This window comes from Suricata suricatta, chromosome 11 (genome assembly GCF_006229205.1).
Source record: "Suricata suricatta isolate VVHF042 chromosome 11, meerkat_22Aug2017_6uvM2_HiC, whole genome shotgun sequence".
In the NCBI taxonomy this organism is placed as follows: domain Eukaryota; kingdom Metazoa; phylum Chordata; class Mammalia; order Carnivora; family Herpestidae; genus Suricata; species Suricata suricatta.
Window position 1 is genome coordinate 58,454,283 of NC_043710.1, and position 12,342 is coordinate 58,466,624.

The 12,342-nt window shown below is 40.0% G+C and overlaps 1 protein-coding gene across 3 annotated transcripts in view; it reads right to left on the minus strand.

The window, feature by feature from the left end:
• Window positions 1-12,342, minus strand: part of PAK1 (p21 (RAC1) activated kinase 1) — a 165,284-nt gene that overhangs the window by 31,881 nt on the left and 121,061 nt on the right. For all 3 annotated transcript variants that reach the window (XM_029957576.1, XM_029957577.1, XM_029957575.1), the window contains exons 6-8: window positions 4,895-5,011; window positions 3,145-3,319; window positions 828-891 (exon numbers count right to left, since the gene is read on the minus strand). In XM_029957576.1, the coding sequence (XP_029813436.1) occupies window positions 828-891; window positions 3,145-3,319; window positions 4,895-5,011 (356 nt within the window). The remainder of the gene's footprint in view (window positions 1-827; window positions 892-3,144; window positions 3,320-4,894; window positions 5,012-12,342) is intronic.

Genomic DNA, 12,342 nt, shown 5'->3' on the forward strand with positions numbered 1-12,342 from the left:
CCTAATGGAGAACCAGGGGGAGCGGAGGAGGGAGAGAGAGTTGGGGAGAGAGAGGGATGCAAAACTTGAGAGACTATTGAATGCTGAGAATGAACTGAGGGTTGAAGGGGAAGGGGGAGGGGGGAAAAGAGGTGGTGGTGATGGTGGAGGGCACTTAAGGGGAAGAGCACTGGGTGTTGTATGGAAAACAATTTGACAAAATATTATGGGAAAAAAAAAGATTCAACATAGTATATTATAATTCTTTGACAGTCCATAGATATGAGGTCTTTGAAGACAGAGTTTGTGTCGGATTCAAAGCTGTATTCATAGTGCCTAGCACATAGACAGGAACTCTGTTACAATTGCTGAGTTCAGTACACTGAGGGCAGCATGCAAGATTCAGAGAAGAAATCAGAGAGCAGGAGACATGAATCCTGGCATCCACCTAGAAAATCAGGTCCCATTACACTAGCAGAAGGGACTGTAGTTCTGAGTCTTCCATTTCACATTAGTGCTGGTAAGTCTCTGCGCCAGGTCAACAGGGTTAATCTGAAAAAGCAGAGCTATAATTTGGGAAGTAGGTTTTGTGCTAAGAAAATAAATGGTTTTTGCACTCTCACTGAAGGGTTATTTTTAGCAACATGGTCAGCTAAGTGGCACATCTCTCATACTAAGCATACTCCTGCCAAACCTGAAGTCAGCCTAACATAACACTTCCAGATGGGTGAGGGATGAGGTAGAGAAAGAACAAGGTTTATGAGAGGCAAAACAAAAGCAAAATCATATATACCAGCATACACAATTTTTATGTCATTTCTCTACAGAAAGAAAATGCCCCTACTAACCCTTGTCCAATCTTCTCAAACCGTGTATATTTCTTCTTAGGATCGCCCACACTCACTATGCTCCCTTTGAAAGAAACAGAGACCATGAATCATTTTTTCCCAGATTAAGATACAAAACAGGGCCCATATTTCCCCAAACCTGGACCTAGCAAGGATTAAAAAACTATCTCCAACACCCAAAGCCATACTAAGTAGGTCCTTAGCTTTTGCCCACAAGTTCCAACCAAAAATTTCATCTCCTTACGGCTTTTATTCATCGTATTCTATTCCATTTCTGAACTCCTAAAGGCCACCATTCATTTTTAAATTCATTCATTCAATAAACATTTATTCATTTAATATGCTCACTTACTATGTACCAAGCCCTATGCTGAATACTAGGAATAAAGGGATACACGAGACATAGTTAAAACAGTCCCTGCTCTCAAGAAGCTCAGTCTCATGGAGGCAACAGAAAAGTAAGCATAAAGTTCCATGAAAATGCAACTGTTGTAATACAGAAAGAGGCACAATATACAAACTGGGAAGTCTTCGGAAAGGAAGTGATATCTGATTTTTACACAGTAAGCAGGAGTTAGCCAGGGAGAGGAAAGTCAAGAAGGGGTTTCAACAGGAAGAATATCAGTGCAAAGACGCCGAGGTTTGAGAGAGGCTCACAGAAGGAAGATCCTTCTCCCAGAGGCCACACAGCAAATGGGTGGTCAGAGCTAAGATTAGGAGTTTGGTCTCCCAGTCCAGTGTGCTCTCCCCAACACCAATGACTAATATTTGATAATTTTTACATATATTATCTCACTTGGTTTACAAATAAGACAGTTATTAACATCCCTATCTCAGAGATGAGAAAAGGGAGGCCTAGAGAATACTAAGAAATTGCCCAAGACTCCAAGTCAGTGGCAAGGATGGGGCTTCAACCCAAGTGTCTTTAACTCTCAGGCCAGTCTGCTGTCCCTAATTCTATGTTCTAAGTATTCTTGCTTTAAAACAAATCTGGTTCAGAGAAAAACATTGCATATAGGAGTAAACAGATGGCTAGACAAGTGGCTTTTCCCACTTCATTTCATAAGGGCTCTGGGCAAGGGCAACTATTAAAAGAGTGAAAAAAATTTTTAAGTCAAATAAGAATTATCAGGAAGCAATCGAGAGTGGCTAAGCTAAAGAACCAGAAACCTAGGCTTTAAAAAGCAATGCTAGTTTGCAGATTTGGTCAAATCAGTCACATCAAATCCCCTTTAGAAGTAAATAGATACAGGGGTGCATGGGTGGCTCAGTCGGTTAGGTGTCTGATTTGAGCTCAGGTCATGATCTCATGGCTCGTGGGTTCAAGCCCCACGTTGTGCTCTGTGCTGACAGCTCAGAGCCTGGCGTCTGCTTCATATTCTGTGTCTCCCTCTCTCTCTGCCCCTGCCCCACTCTCACTCTGTCTCTCTCTCAAATATAAATAAGCATTAAAAAGATTTTTTTAGTAAAAAAGAACTAAGTAGTCCTCATCAAATGATTTTGCCAAGCCCAAAGACTAACCTAGTCCTTCCTTCTAGTGAATGCTCTTGCAGTTTACTCAAACACAGAATTCTGCTATTCTAATACACCCTAATTTCTGGCTATTAAAGAAAGTGAAATGGAAGTTTCTACCTGAGAGTGAGGGGCATCATATTCTAATTACAGGAGTACGAGTTGGGCTCTAACCTCAGCCCTGTTACTTTTTGGCTGTGTGATCTTTGGGCAGGGTATTTAGCATAACCTGAGCCTCAAATAACCTTAACTGCAAAAAATGAGGATTATAAAGTTTATCTTCATGAGGAATAAATGAACAAAAAAATCAGGAGAATACCTTGCTTGTCATTTGGTACACAGCATAGACTCACAAAATGTTACTTTCCCTTCACTCTTTTCCTACAACCAAGATGGTAGATCTGTCTTTTCCTTGGTCAATGGCAAGCATCAATAATCACAGCAACCTTTCCAACCAGGTATGAACAAGGCCTCAGTCTTTCTCAACACAACATTCTATACTATTCACTAGATAAAAGCTATTTTTCATCTCCATAACCCATGTCAAGTTTGAGAGATGCCTAGCCCTTGAAGTGAGCAATCCACACTCTCATCACATTTCCATCCTAACGTGACATCCTATCAGGGTGCTGAGACCGAGGATGTGGCCGCAGGGGCAAGACCTTATGTTGCTAAGATATCAAGCATAGCGAGCCAGCCGCATAGACCAAGCCTAGGACCAGGATCCTTTTAGCAATGGTTTTCCATCTTTGTGCTCATCCAGTCACATACAAAAGGCGAGTTCAGAAGGCTACAAAGCGCTTACGTAATTTCTCCAAGATCTCCTCATCAGACATTTTAGGCTTCTTCTTCTGCTTCTCAGTATTCCGGGTCAGAGCATCTGGTGGAATGGTATTATTCTCAGTAGGTGAAATGGGAGATGTAGCCACATCCCGAGTTGGAGTAACAGGAAGTGGTTCAATCACAGACCGTGTGTATACCTGCATTGTTGGTGCAAGAATTTGGCAAGGTCAGTCTTTGTTAGCATGGGAGATGCTCAGGAGCCTCTTATACATGTGTGTTGGAAGATCCACACAAAAACAAATCCCAGTAACCTCATCTCCTCTCCTAGGTCAAAATCTATGCTCCTCCTCCTCTGTGCCCAGGCCCATCCTCTGTTGGATTGTTCTCACACAACATAAATTAGGAATTAACAATGTCCTTTTAGAAAGGAATGCCTGAGTGGCTCAGTTGGTTAACCATCCAGCTTCAGCTCAGGTCATGATCTCACAGTTCTTGAGTTTGAGCCCCACATCAGGCTCTGTGAAGACAGCTTGGAGCTCAGAGCCTGGAGCCTGCTTTAGATTCTGTGTCTCCCTCTCTCTCTGTCCCTCCCCCACTCGCTCTGTCTCTCAAAAAATGAACAAATGTTAAAAAAATTTTAAAAAAAGGAATGATATGAAGATCAAATCTATCAATTCATTTGTTCATTAAGTATTTATTACCTTTCTGATATCTGCCAAAAACTGTTAAACAACATTAATACATATACATTTCCTCTGTTTTTGAGAAGTTCTTGGTTTAGTGGGAAAAATTTTTTTTAAATGAACATGTTTGCAAACTGAAAAAGGTCATATCAATGTGAGCTATCTTGACAACTCTCCAATTTTGAAGCTCCTTGTGATCTACAAAAAGCGTGATGCCACAGATTCTGTTTATAAGTTCTCATCCTAAAAGTTCATCTAAACCCCTTGAATTTCCCTCAGCATCTCCTATGGTCAGTCAATCAACTTGTGGTTGAATACCTCCCTGAATACTCCAAAGGCAGCCTTTTTTTTTTTTGTATTATCACAGAGGATAAGCCTTAGATCATTCTTTCATCGTAAAGCTCTTGTCATATAAAAAGCCCAAACAAAGAATCATCCAATAGAGTATCATCTGATGATAGGTTAGTGTGTGCAATGATGCTAAATCAAGTAAAAGGCATGGGAATCAGATTGTGCAAAGGGAGGGACTGTGGCTATTTTGAGATGCAAGAACCATAAAGGAAGTTAAATAAAAATCACTGCCAATATCTAGCATCAAAATGCACTCCTAATGTCCAGCATATTAATAGCACTAACATATTTATAAATTCCTTTGGGCCTTTCAGTATCATCAATGATCTTCTAAGAGGTAGAATGCTACACATTTAACAGAGAAGAAAAGATCTGCAGTAAGCTGATTTGTTGCTTCCCAGGAGACTAGAATAAATTATGTAAGTCCTGCACTAAGTAACATTAATTCTGAGTATCTTCCTGTCTGTGGAGAACCTAACTAGATTTAGGTTGGTATAAACACCAATTACCTAGGATACTTTGGGACTATCTGCAAACCAGTGATAAATAAAGACACCATTTCTTGTCTTTAATCATACAGAAAGTACTTTTTAGTTCAAGGTTGTTTTGTGATTTCACCAGCTGCAAAAATCCAAGGACTCTTACCAGAGTATTAAAACTCTAGGCCTCAGCACCAACCCCTCCTCCTCCTGTAAGCTCTGATGAATCCCAAATCTGTCCATATCTCCAAAGACTCACAGACTTTGTGTGCTCTGGCCGTGGAGCAATCACTGGAGGTGGGGTAGCATCATCATCATCATCTTCATCCTCTGAAACTGGTGGCACTGCAGGGGTCTCAGACACCGTCTTCACATTCTGTACAGTGGAGAAAAGCCAGTTTCATCAGGTCCAGCTGACGTGAGTCTTAAGGTACCAGGATCACCAATCCCCAGGAGTAATCTCATTCAGATACCCCTTCTCAAATCCGAATCAGCCTCCAAACTCTCCACCTTGTGTAGCCAGTCCTAGGAACTCAGCATCCCTCTTCTTTTAGCCACTACTGTCTACTAGTCCCTTGGGGGCTTCCTTCTCACACCCAAAGCCTGTCTGTGGATTAGGAAGCCAGCTTACAGATTCTCTACTTACTTGCTTTGCCTAGTCCAAACTCTGAAGACAAGCTCATAGTTCCCCTATTCTATGAATTTGACTTTCTTCACTGAACAGGTAACAAAGTACAAAATGTGGGAAAGGGGTCAAAAGTTTGAAATTTCACAAAGTTTATCATTATAATTCCTTACTCCTTTCTGTATCTGATATGGATGAACTCCCCTCCTGCCTGCCATTTGGGGCCTCTGGAGAGAGGAAAGTCAGGAGTCAGAATGACAGGAGTCAAGTGAAGGAACTTACCTAGTGGAATGCTAGACAAGAACTACTGTGGGAGACGGGTCTTTGCCATATGTGACATACTAAGGGAAGGAAAACTGGCAATCTCATAGATTCTAACAGGACCGCTGGAGCAGGGCATAACTTAAAAATTGACAGTGCTGAGCTAGTGGCAACTAGCTTTGGTGCCAACAGGCAATTGATCCTGTTGGTCTCAAGATTCATCATTTGAAGACTGTGGAGGAAGAGGAAGGATATAATTTGAGGGGTAACTTTAAGTCATTTTCGGTTCTGAAATCCAATAGTGGTCTTTCCCTGTCAAAGCACATATTTTGATATCTTTCTGCTCTAATTTCTTTTCTCTCCACTATTCCACTCAACAAAATTTAACTAGACACCCAAATTGGGAACAAAGTTACTTAGCAACCTCTTCATCATGAGGTGGCCTTGGGGCTCCCAATATTTACTATAAACACAGTTTAACATGTTTGTTTGCTTTCTATAACTCTGTAGAAAAGGGTATTTCATCATCTTCCTTAGCAACACATTCTGTTTTCCACAGGTGATGGCTCTGGGTGGTAATATTAACAACCACCAGTATCAGGGCACCTGGGTGGCTCAGTCAGTTGAGACACTGGCTCTTAATTTCAGCTCAGGTCATGGTCTCACAATTTTGTGAGTTTGAACCCCACATCAGGCTCTGCACTGATAGTGCAGAAGACTGCTTGGGATTCTCTCTCTCTCTCTCTCTCTCTCTCTCTCTCTGCCCCTCCCCTGCTGGTAGGTGAACCCAAGAACTCGCCTGCTTGCTCGCTCTCTCTCAAAATAAATAAACATAAAAAGAAAAAAACCCTACCACTATCAAGGGCTATAGGTTTTTAACCCAAAGTTTTCCTTTAATCCTGTGTCCTTAGGCAAAGCTGCCCCCCCACCAAGCCAGATTTCTCATCTATAAAATGGGGATAATGATAGCAGCTCTTGCCTGAAAGCCAAAGGATGATGACATGAAGTCATGTGGGTATAAAATAAAAAACACTTTGTAAATAAATGCTAAAGAGCTAGAAGGATGCAAGGAATCAACTAATTTACTATTGTATCTAATAACCACAAACCTCTATTTTAACAAAAGTCAGTGACTTCAACTCATGTATTCATTCACTGTGTACCTGGCTCTATTTTAGGATCTGAGGCTATATTAAAGTACAAAACAGATAGAGTCCCTGGTCTTTTGCCTGCATTTTAGAAGAGAATACAGTCAAAATTACCAAAGTGCCAGGTAGTAATAAAGTACACATATGAGAGCAGTAATTGGTTAGGAATGGGGAATATTAATTTAGATAGAGTAGTCACCGAAAGGGCTCTCTAATGAGAAGTCATATAAGCAGTGGCCTGAATGAAATGAAAGAGCAAGGCATGGGACTCTCTGGGAAAAGAATATTCATGGCAGGGAGAAGGAGTATGAAGATCCTGAGATACAAACATGCTTGCTGTGTTCCAATACTTTTAGGAGGCCTACATATATTGCTGAGAAATGCTTATGATATAAAACCTGCTGAACTTCGGGTAAAAGCAGTAGGAACCTCTGATGTTCTGGCCCAGGGCTGCTTCCATCCATCCCACCCCCAGCTCCATCAGAGGGGGGGTTCTTCCAGGGCAAGGCAGGTTATAATTGCATAATCCAAGAGGGCGCACCTGAATTTGGAGCAGAGGACAATGCCCAGGCCCAATGGTGCTATAGCAGAGGTAACCCCCCATCCCAACCCCTCCCCAAAGCTGGTAGCAAAAGAAGCCAACGGCTCATATCTACTAGCCTGAAACTACAGTCCTGGAGAGGGCAAACAAATTCTGGCTGGGGCTGCTCACAGGCACAGCAGGCATGAGAGAGGCCCCATACTAGTCTTACATGCCTGGCTGTGTGCATGTACATAAAAGAATCAAAAAAGCCAAGCAGAAAGCAAAAGCTGTAACAGACTTCAAGGAGATCTATATAATTAATAGAACTAGATTAAAAATTAGCAAGGATATAGAAAAATTTGAACAATACTATCAACCAATTCAACTGATACATACAGGACATTCTACCCAAGATCTGCAGAAAACACATTCTTTTTAACCCCATATAGATCATTCTTCAGAACAGACTGTATGCTAGGACACAAAACACAACATAATACATTTAAAAGGATTAAAAACAAATAACATGTATTATTTGACACCTTAGAATTAAATTATAGATCAAAAACAGGAAAGACATTTCTCCAAAGAAATAAACAAATGGCCTAAAAACACATGAAAAGAGGCTCAACATCATTACCCATTGAGAAATGTAAATCAAGTCAACAATGAGATACCATTTCACTCCCATTAAAATGGCTATAATCAAAAGATAGGGAATAACAAATGTGAGGGAAGATATACATGAATTTGAACCCTCATAATTGCTGGTAGGAGTATAATATGCAAAAGCCACTGTGAAAAACAGTCTGGCACTTCCTTAAATGTTAAACATAGAGGAGCACCTGGGTGGCTCAGTCGGTTAAGGATCCAACCCTTGATTTCGGCTCAGGCCATGATCTCAGTTTGTGAGTTTAAGCCCCACACTGGGCTCTGCACTATAGTGCGGAGCCTGTTTGGGATTCTCTCTCTCCCTCTCTCTCTGCCCCTCCCCTGCTTGCACTGTGGGGTGTGGGTGTGTGTGTGTGTGTGTGTGTGTGTGTGTGTGTGTGTGTCTTTCAAAATAAATAAACTTAAAAAAAATAAGTAAGGGTGCCTGGGTGGCTCAGTTGGTTAAACGTCTGAGTCTTGATTTCAGCTTGGTTCATGAGCTCATGGTTTGTGAGTTCAAGCCCCACATCAGGCTCTGTGCTGACAGTGTGGAGCCTGCTTGGGATTCTCTCTCCCTCTCCTTTTACCACACCCTCACTCACATGCTGGTGCTCTCTCTCTCAAAATAAATAAATGTTTAACAATAATAAGTAAAAAAAATAAATAAAATGTTAAACATAGAATTACCATATGACTTAGCAATTCCACCCCTAGGTATATACTCAAGAGAAATAAAAATAAATATCCGTCTAAAATTTACACATGAATGAGCATTATTTATAGCCAAAAAGTGGAAACAACCCAAATGCCCAACAACTGTTGAGTGGATTAAAAATGTAGAATACCAATACAACGGAATATTATTAACACATGAAAAGGAACAAAGTATTGCTACAGGATTCAACATGATGAATTTTGCAAGCTTTATGCCAAGAATCTAGACACAAAACTACATGCTGCATGCACACTTATATAAAATGTCTAGAAAGGCAAATTTATACAGACAGAAAGAAGATTAGTGGTTTTCCAGGGCTGGGCATGGGCATTTGAATGAACTATAAAATTTAACAAGGTAACTTTTCAACGTGAAGGGAATGTTGTAAAAAGTCGAGTGTGGTGATGGTTGCACAATATAAACATTTAATAAAACCACTACACTGTACAATTAGGGTGGGTGAATTTCATGGCACTGCCTCCATAAAGCTGCTTTTCTAAAAGTAAAATTTTTAATAATATATAAAACCAGTAGGTTCTCATTATATATTTTAAACAATCTAGAAATATAAGCAGTTAAAAGTAAACATTCCTCAGAATTGCCAGGTAAAGATGGCAAATTGAATATGGGAATCTACATCTTGAAATCTCACTAGAACTATGATAAAGAAACAGTCTTTTAAAGACATTGAACCCAGAAGAATGAGGAGAGCAGGAGAGAAGGCAAGGCCAGCAAAAAAGGAAGGCAATGACAAATGGATGAGCAGTAACTGACTAAAGAGGGCTGAATTCAAAGCTGAAAACCAATCTATTTATCTATGCAGCAGAATCATCAAGGCCTAGGAACTGGTAGCACCGTAGACTTCTGAAATAAAAGATGAAGTGGAGGGGAAGGGGAGGGCACTATAGGCAGATTCAATGAAAGCTATTTAAGATGAGGTTAGATCCCTAAATCGCTTCCCCTACTCTACACCACTGTGTGGTTACCTTCCCCACCCTAGGAGAAAACTGGAGGTCTGTTCTCTGGGAGGGATGTCAGTCAAATGTAAGACTATCAAATCAAAAACAGGGCAATTAAGAGAATATACTGAATGCTGAGACCCCTACCCACTTTCCTTTCTAGGCTCCTAGAATACTTGAAGTCAAACTATCATTCTAAAATCAAGAGATTAGAAGACCCTTCTCTGGATCTCACCAGCCTCAGTTCGAAAGATAAAATGCAGAAGGTTTCAGCAAATGGTCCAGCTGGATTACTCTACAGTGATACACACACACACACACACACACACACAAATTAGATTACAGCAATGACTATACAACTCTAAAAATTTATTAATTTACTTAAAATTTTTTTTAATTTTTAGAGAAAGCATACACATACAAGTGGGGAAGAAGCAGAGAGAGGGAGAGAGAGAATCCCAAGCAGGCAGCATGCTGTCAGTGCAGAGCTTGACATGGGGCTTGATCTCATGAACCATGAGATCATGACCGGAGCCAAAATCAAGAGTAGGACACTTAACTGACTGAGCCACACAGGCACCTCAAATTACTTTTAAAGGTATACATTTTACAATTATATACTTACAATTCAATGTCTCAATGAGCTTAAAATTCTATTAAAGTCTTTAGTACCATAATTATAAATATGGGCATATCCCTAAGAGTACCAAATATCCACAGGACACCTCTAACCTATAACTTAAGAGGAAGAAACCAAAATGAATGGGGAAAAAAGGACACCTGGAATAAACAGACTAGACAGAGAGAAGAAAACATTAAAAAGAAAAAAAGGCCTAGGGATGGCTCAGCCGGTTAAGCATCCAACTTCAGCTCAGGTCATGATCTCACAGATCATGAGTTTAAGCCCTGCTGAGAGCTCAGGGCCTGGAGACTGCTTGGGATCCTGTGTCTCCCTCTCTCTCTCTCTCTGTCCCTCCCCCACTCACGCTTCGTCTCTCTCAAAAATAAATAAACTTTAAAAAAAAATTTTTAAGGCCTATCATTCATCTCAGGGATAAGCAAAGATACTGATTCTGGAAACAAGAATAGGATACTTTAATTTAAAAAATAAAATAAAAATAAAAGAGCTCTTCAAAATCAAACATGAAAACAGAAATTAAAAGTTCAATAGACAGACTGAAAGATGAAATTGGGGAAGTCTACCAAAAATCGGAATAAAAAATCAAGGCAAGGGAAATAGAGAAACTATAAGAAAAATGGAGAATCAGTCCAGGAGGTCCAAAAGCTAAATAACAGGAGTTCCAGAAAAAGGTACAAACAACAACAACAAAACAAAACAAAAGAGATCATCAATGAAATAAGCCAAGCAAATTTCCTAGAACTGAAGGCTTGAATTTCCAAGGTTGAAAGAGTCCACAAAGCCACGTACAAAATAAACAGATGAATATAAGAATATAAATATGAATTTCAAAGCAATGGTGATAAAGAAGTTGCTATAAGCGTCTCAAGTGAAAGAAAATAGACCAGATACAAAGAAGCAGGAATAAAACAGCTTCAGACTTCAATAGCCAATGCTGAAAGCTCAATGACAAAAGTGCAATGTTTTTCAAATACTGATGGAAAATTATCTTCGGTTCTAGAACTCCAGACTCAGCCAAAGTATCAATCAAATCTGAGGGTAGATCAGAGATGCTCCATTTTGCAACTCAGAAGACATTATTTACTTCCCATTTACTTTCTCAAAGCTACTGGAAGATGAGCTCCACCAAACTATAAAAGTAAACCAAAAATGAGGAAGGCACAGCATAAAGAAAATAGCAACACCAACACAGAAATACAAAGGGGGACTATCAGGACAATGATGAAGTGAGATCCCAGAACAACAACTGTTAATTACAAGAATGTTAGCCCTATTTGACTTTTTAATCTAATACTTGGTTAAAAGTAATTTTTAAGTGAATATTCTTAATCACCATCAACTCTGGAGGTAATTACTGTTACTATTTAGTGTTTTGCCTTTCAGAGATTTTCTGTGGGTGGTAATTACATATGTATCTTTGTATGTCTTTATTTTGACCTCCTGCGTTCTTGATTAGGCATAGCATTCTTGGTTCTAAATAATTTTCCTCATACCTCTGAAGATACTGCTCCTTTGCCCACTACTGCTAATGAGGAACATTAGGTGTACAGTCTCTTTGAAAGCTCTGAAGATCTTTCTCTTCATTGTTGGGTCTCTGCAGTTATCTGACTTAATAACTGGCAAGCCCTTTCATCTAATGAGTCATGCTTCTTTTAGCTGAAGGATTTTTCTTCTATTATTTCTTTTATTATATTTTTCTAATTTCGTGCCCCAGTTCTCTAATTCTCCTTGAATTTCTTTAAGTAACACCCGTTTGTCCCTTATTCCCCTATTTTCCCACTGTTTTTATATTCATTAATTCATTAATTCACTCTTATATGCATTTTTTAATCCTCTAGATTTCTTTTTTTATTTAAATAGTTTATTACTAAGTTGGTTTCCATATAATACCCAGTGATCTTCCCCACAAGTGCGCCCTCCACGAACATCACCCCCTTCCCCTTCTCCCCTCCCTCCTCAGCCCTCAGTTTGTTCTCAGAATTCAAAAGTCTCTCATGATTTGCCCCACATCCTCTCCCCAACTCTTTCCCACCCTCCTTTCCCTTCCCATACATATGGTATCTTTCCTTCTCCGCCTGACTTGTGCCCCTCTGCAACAGCATTTCTGTATCCCTTGGGTAAATCCCCAGCAGTGCTATTGCTGGGTCATAGGGGAGTTCTATTGATAGTTTTTTGCAGAGCCTCC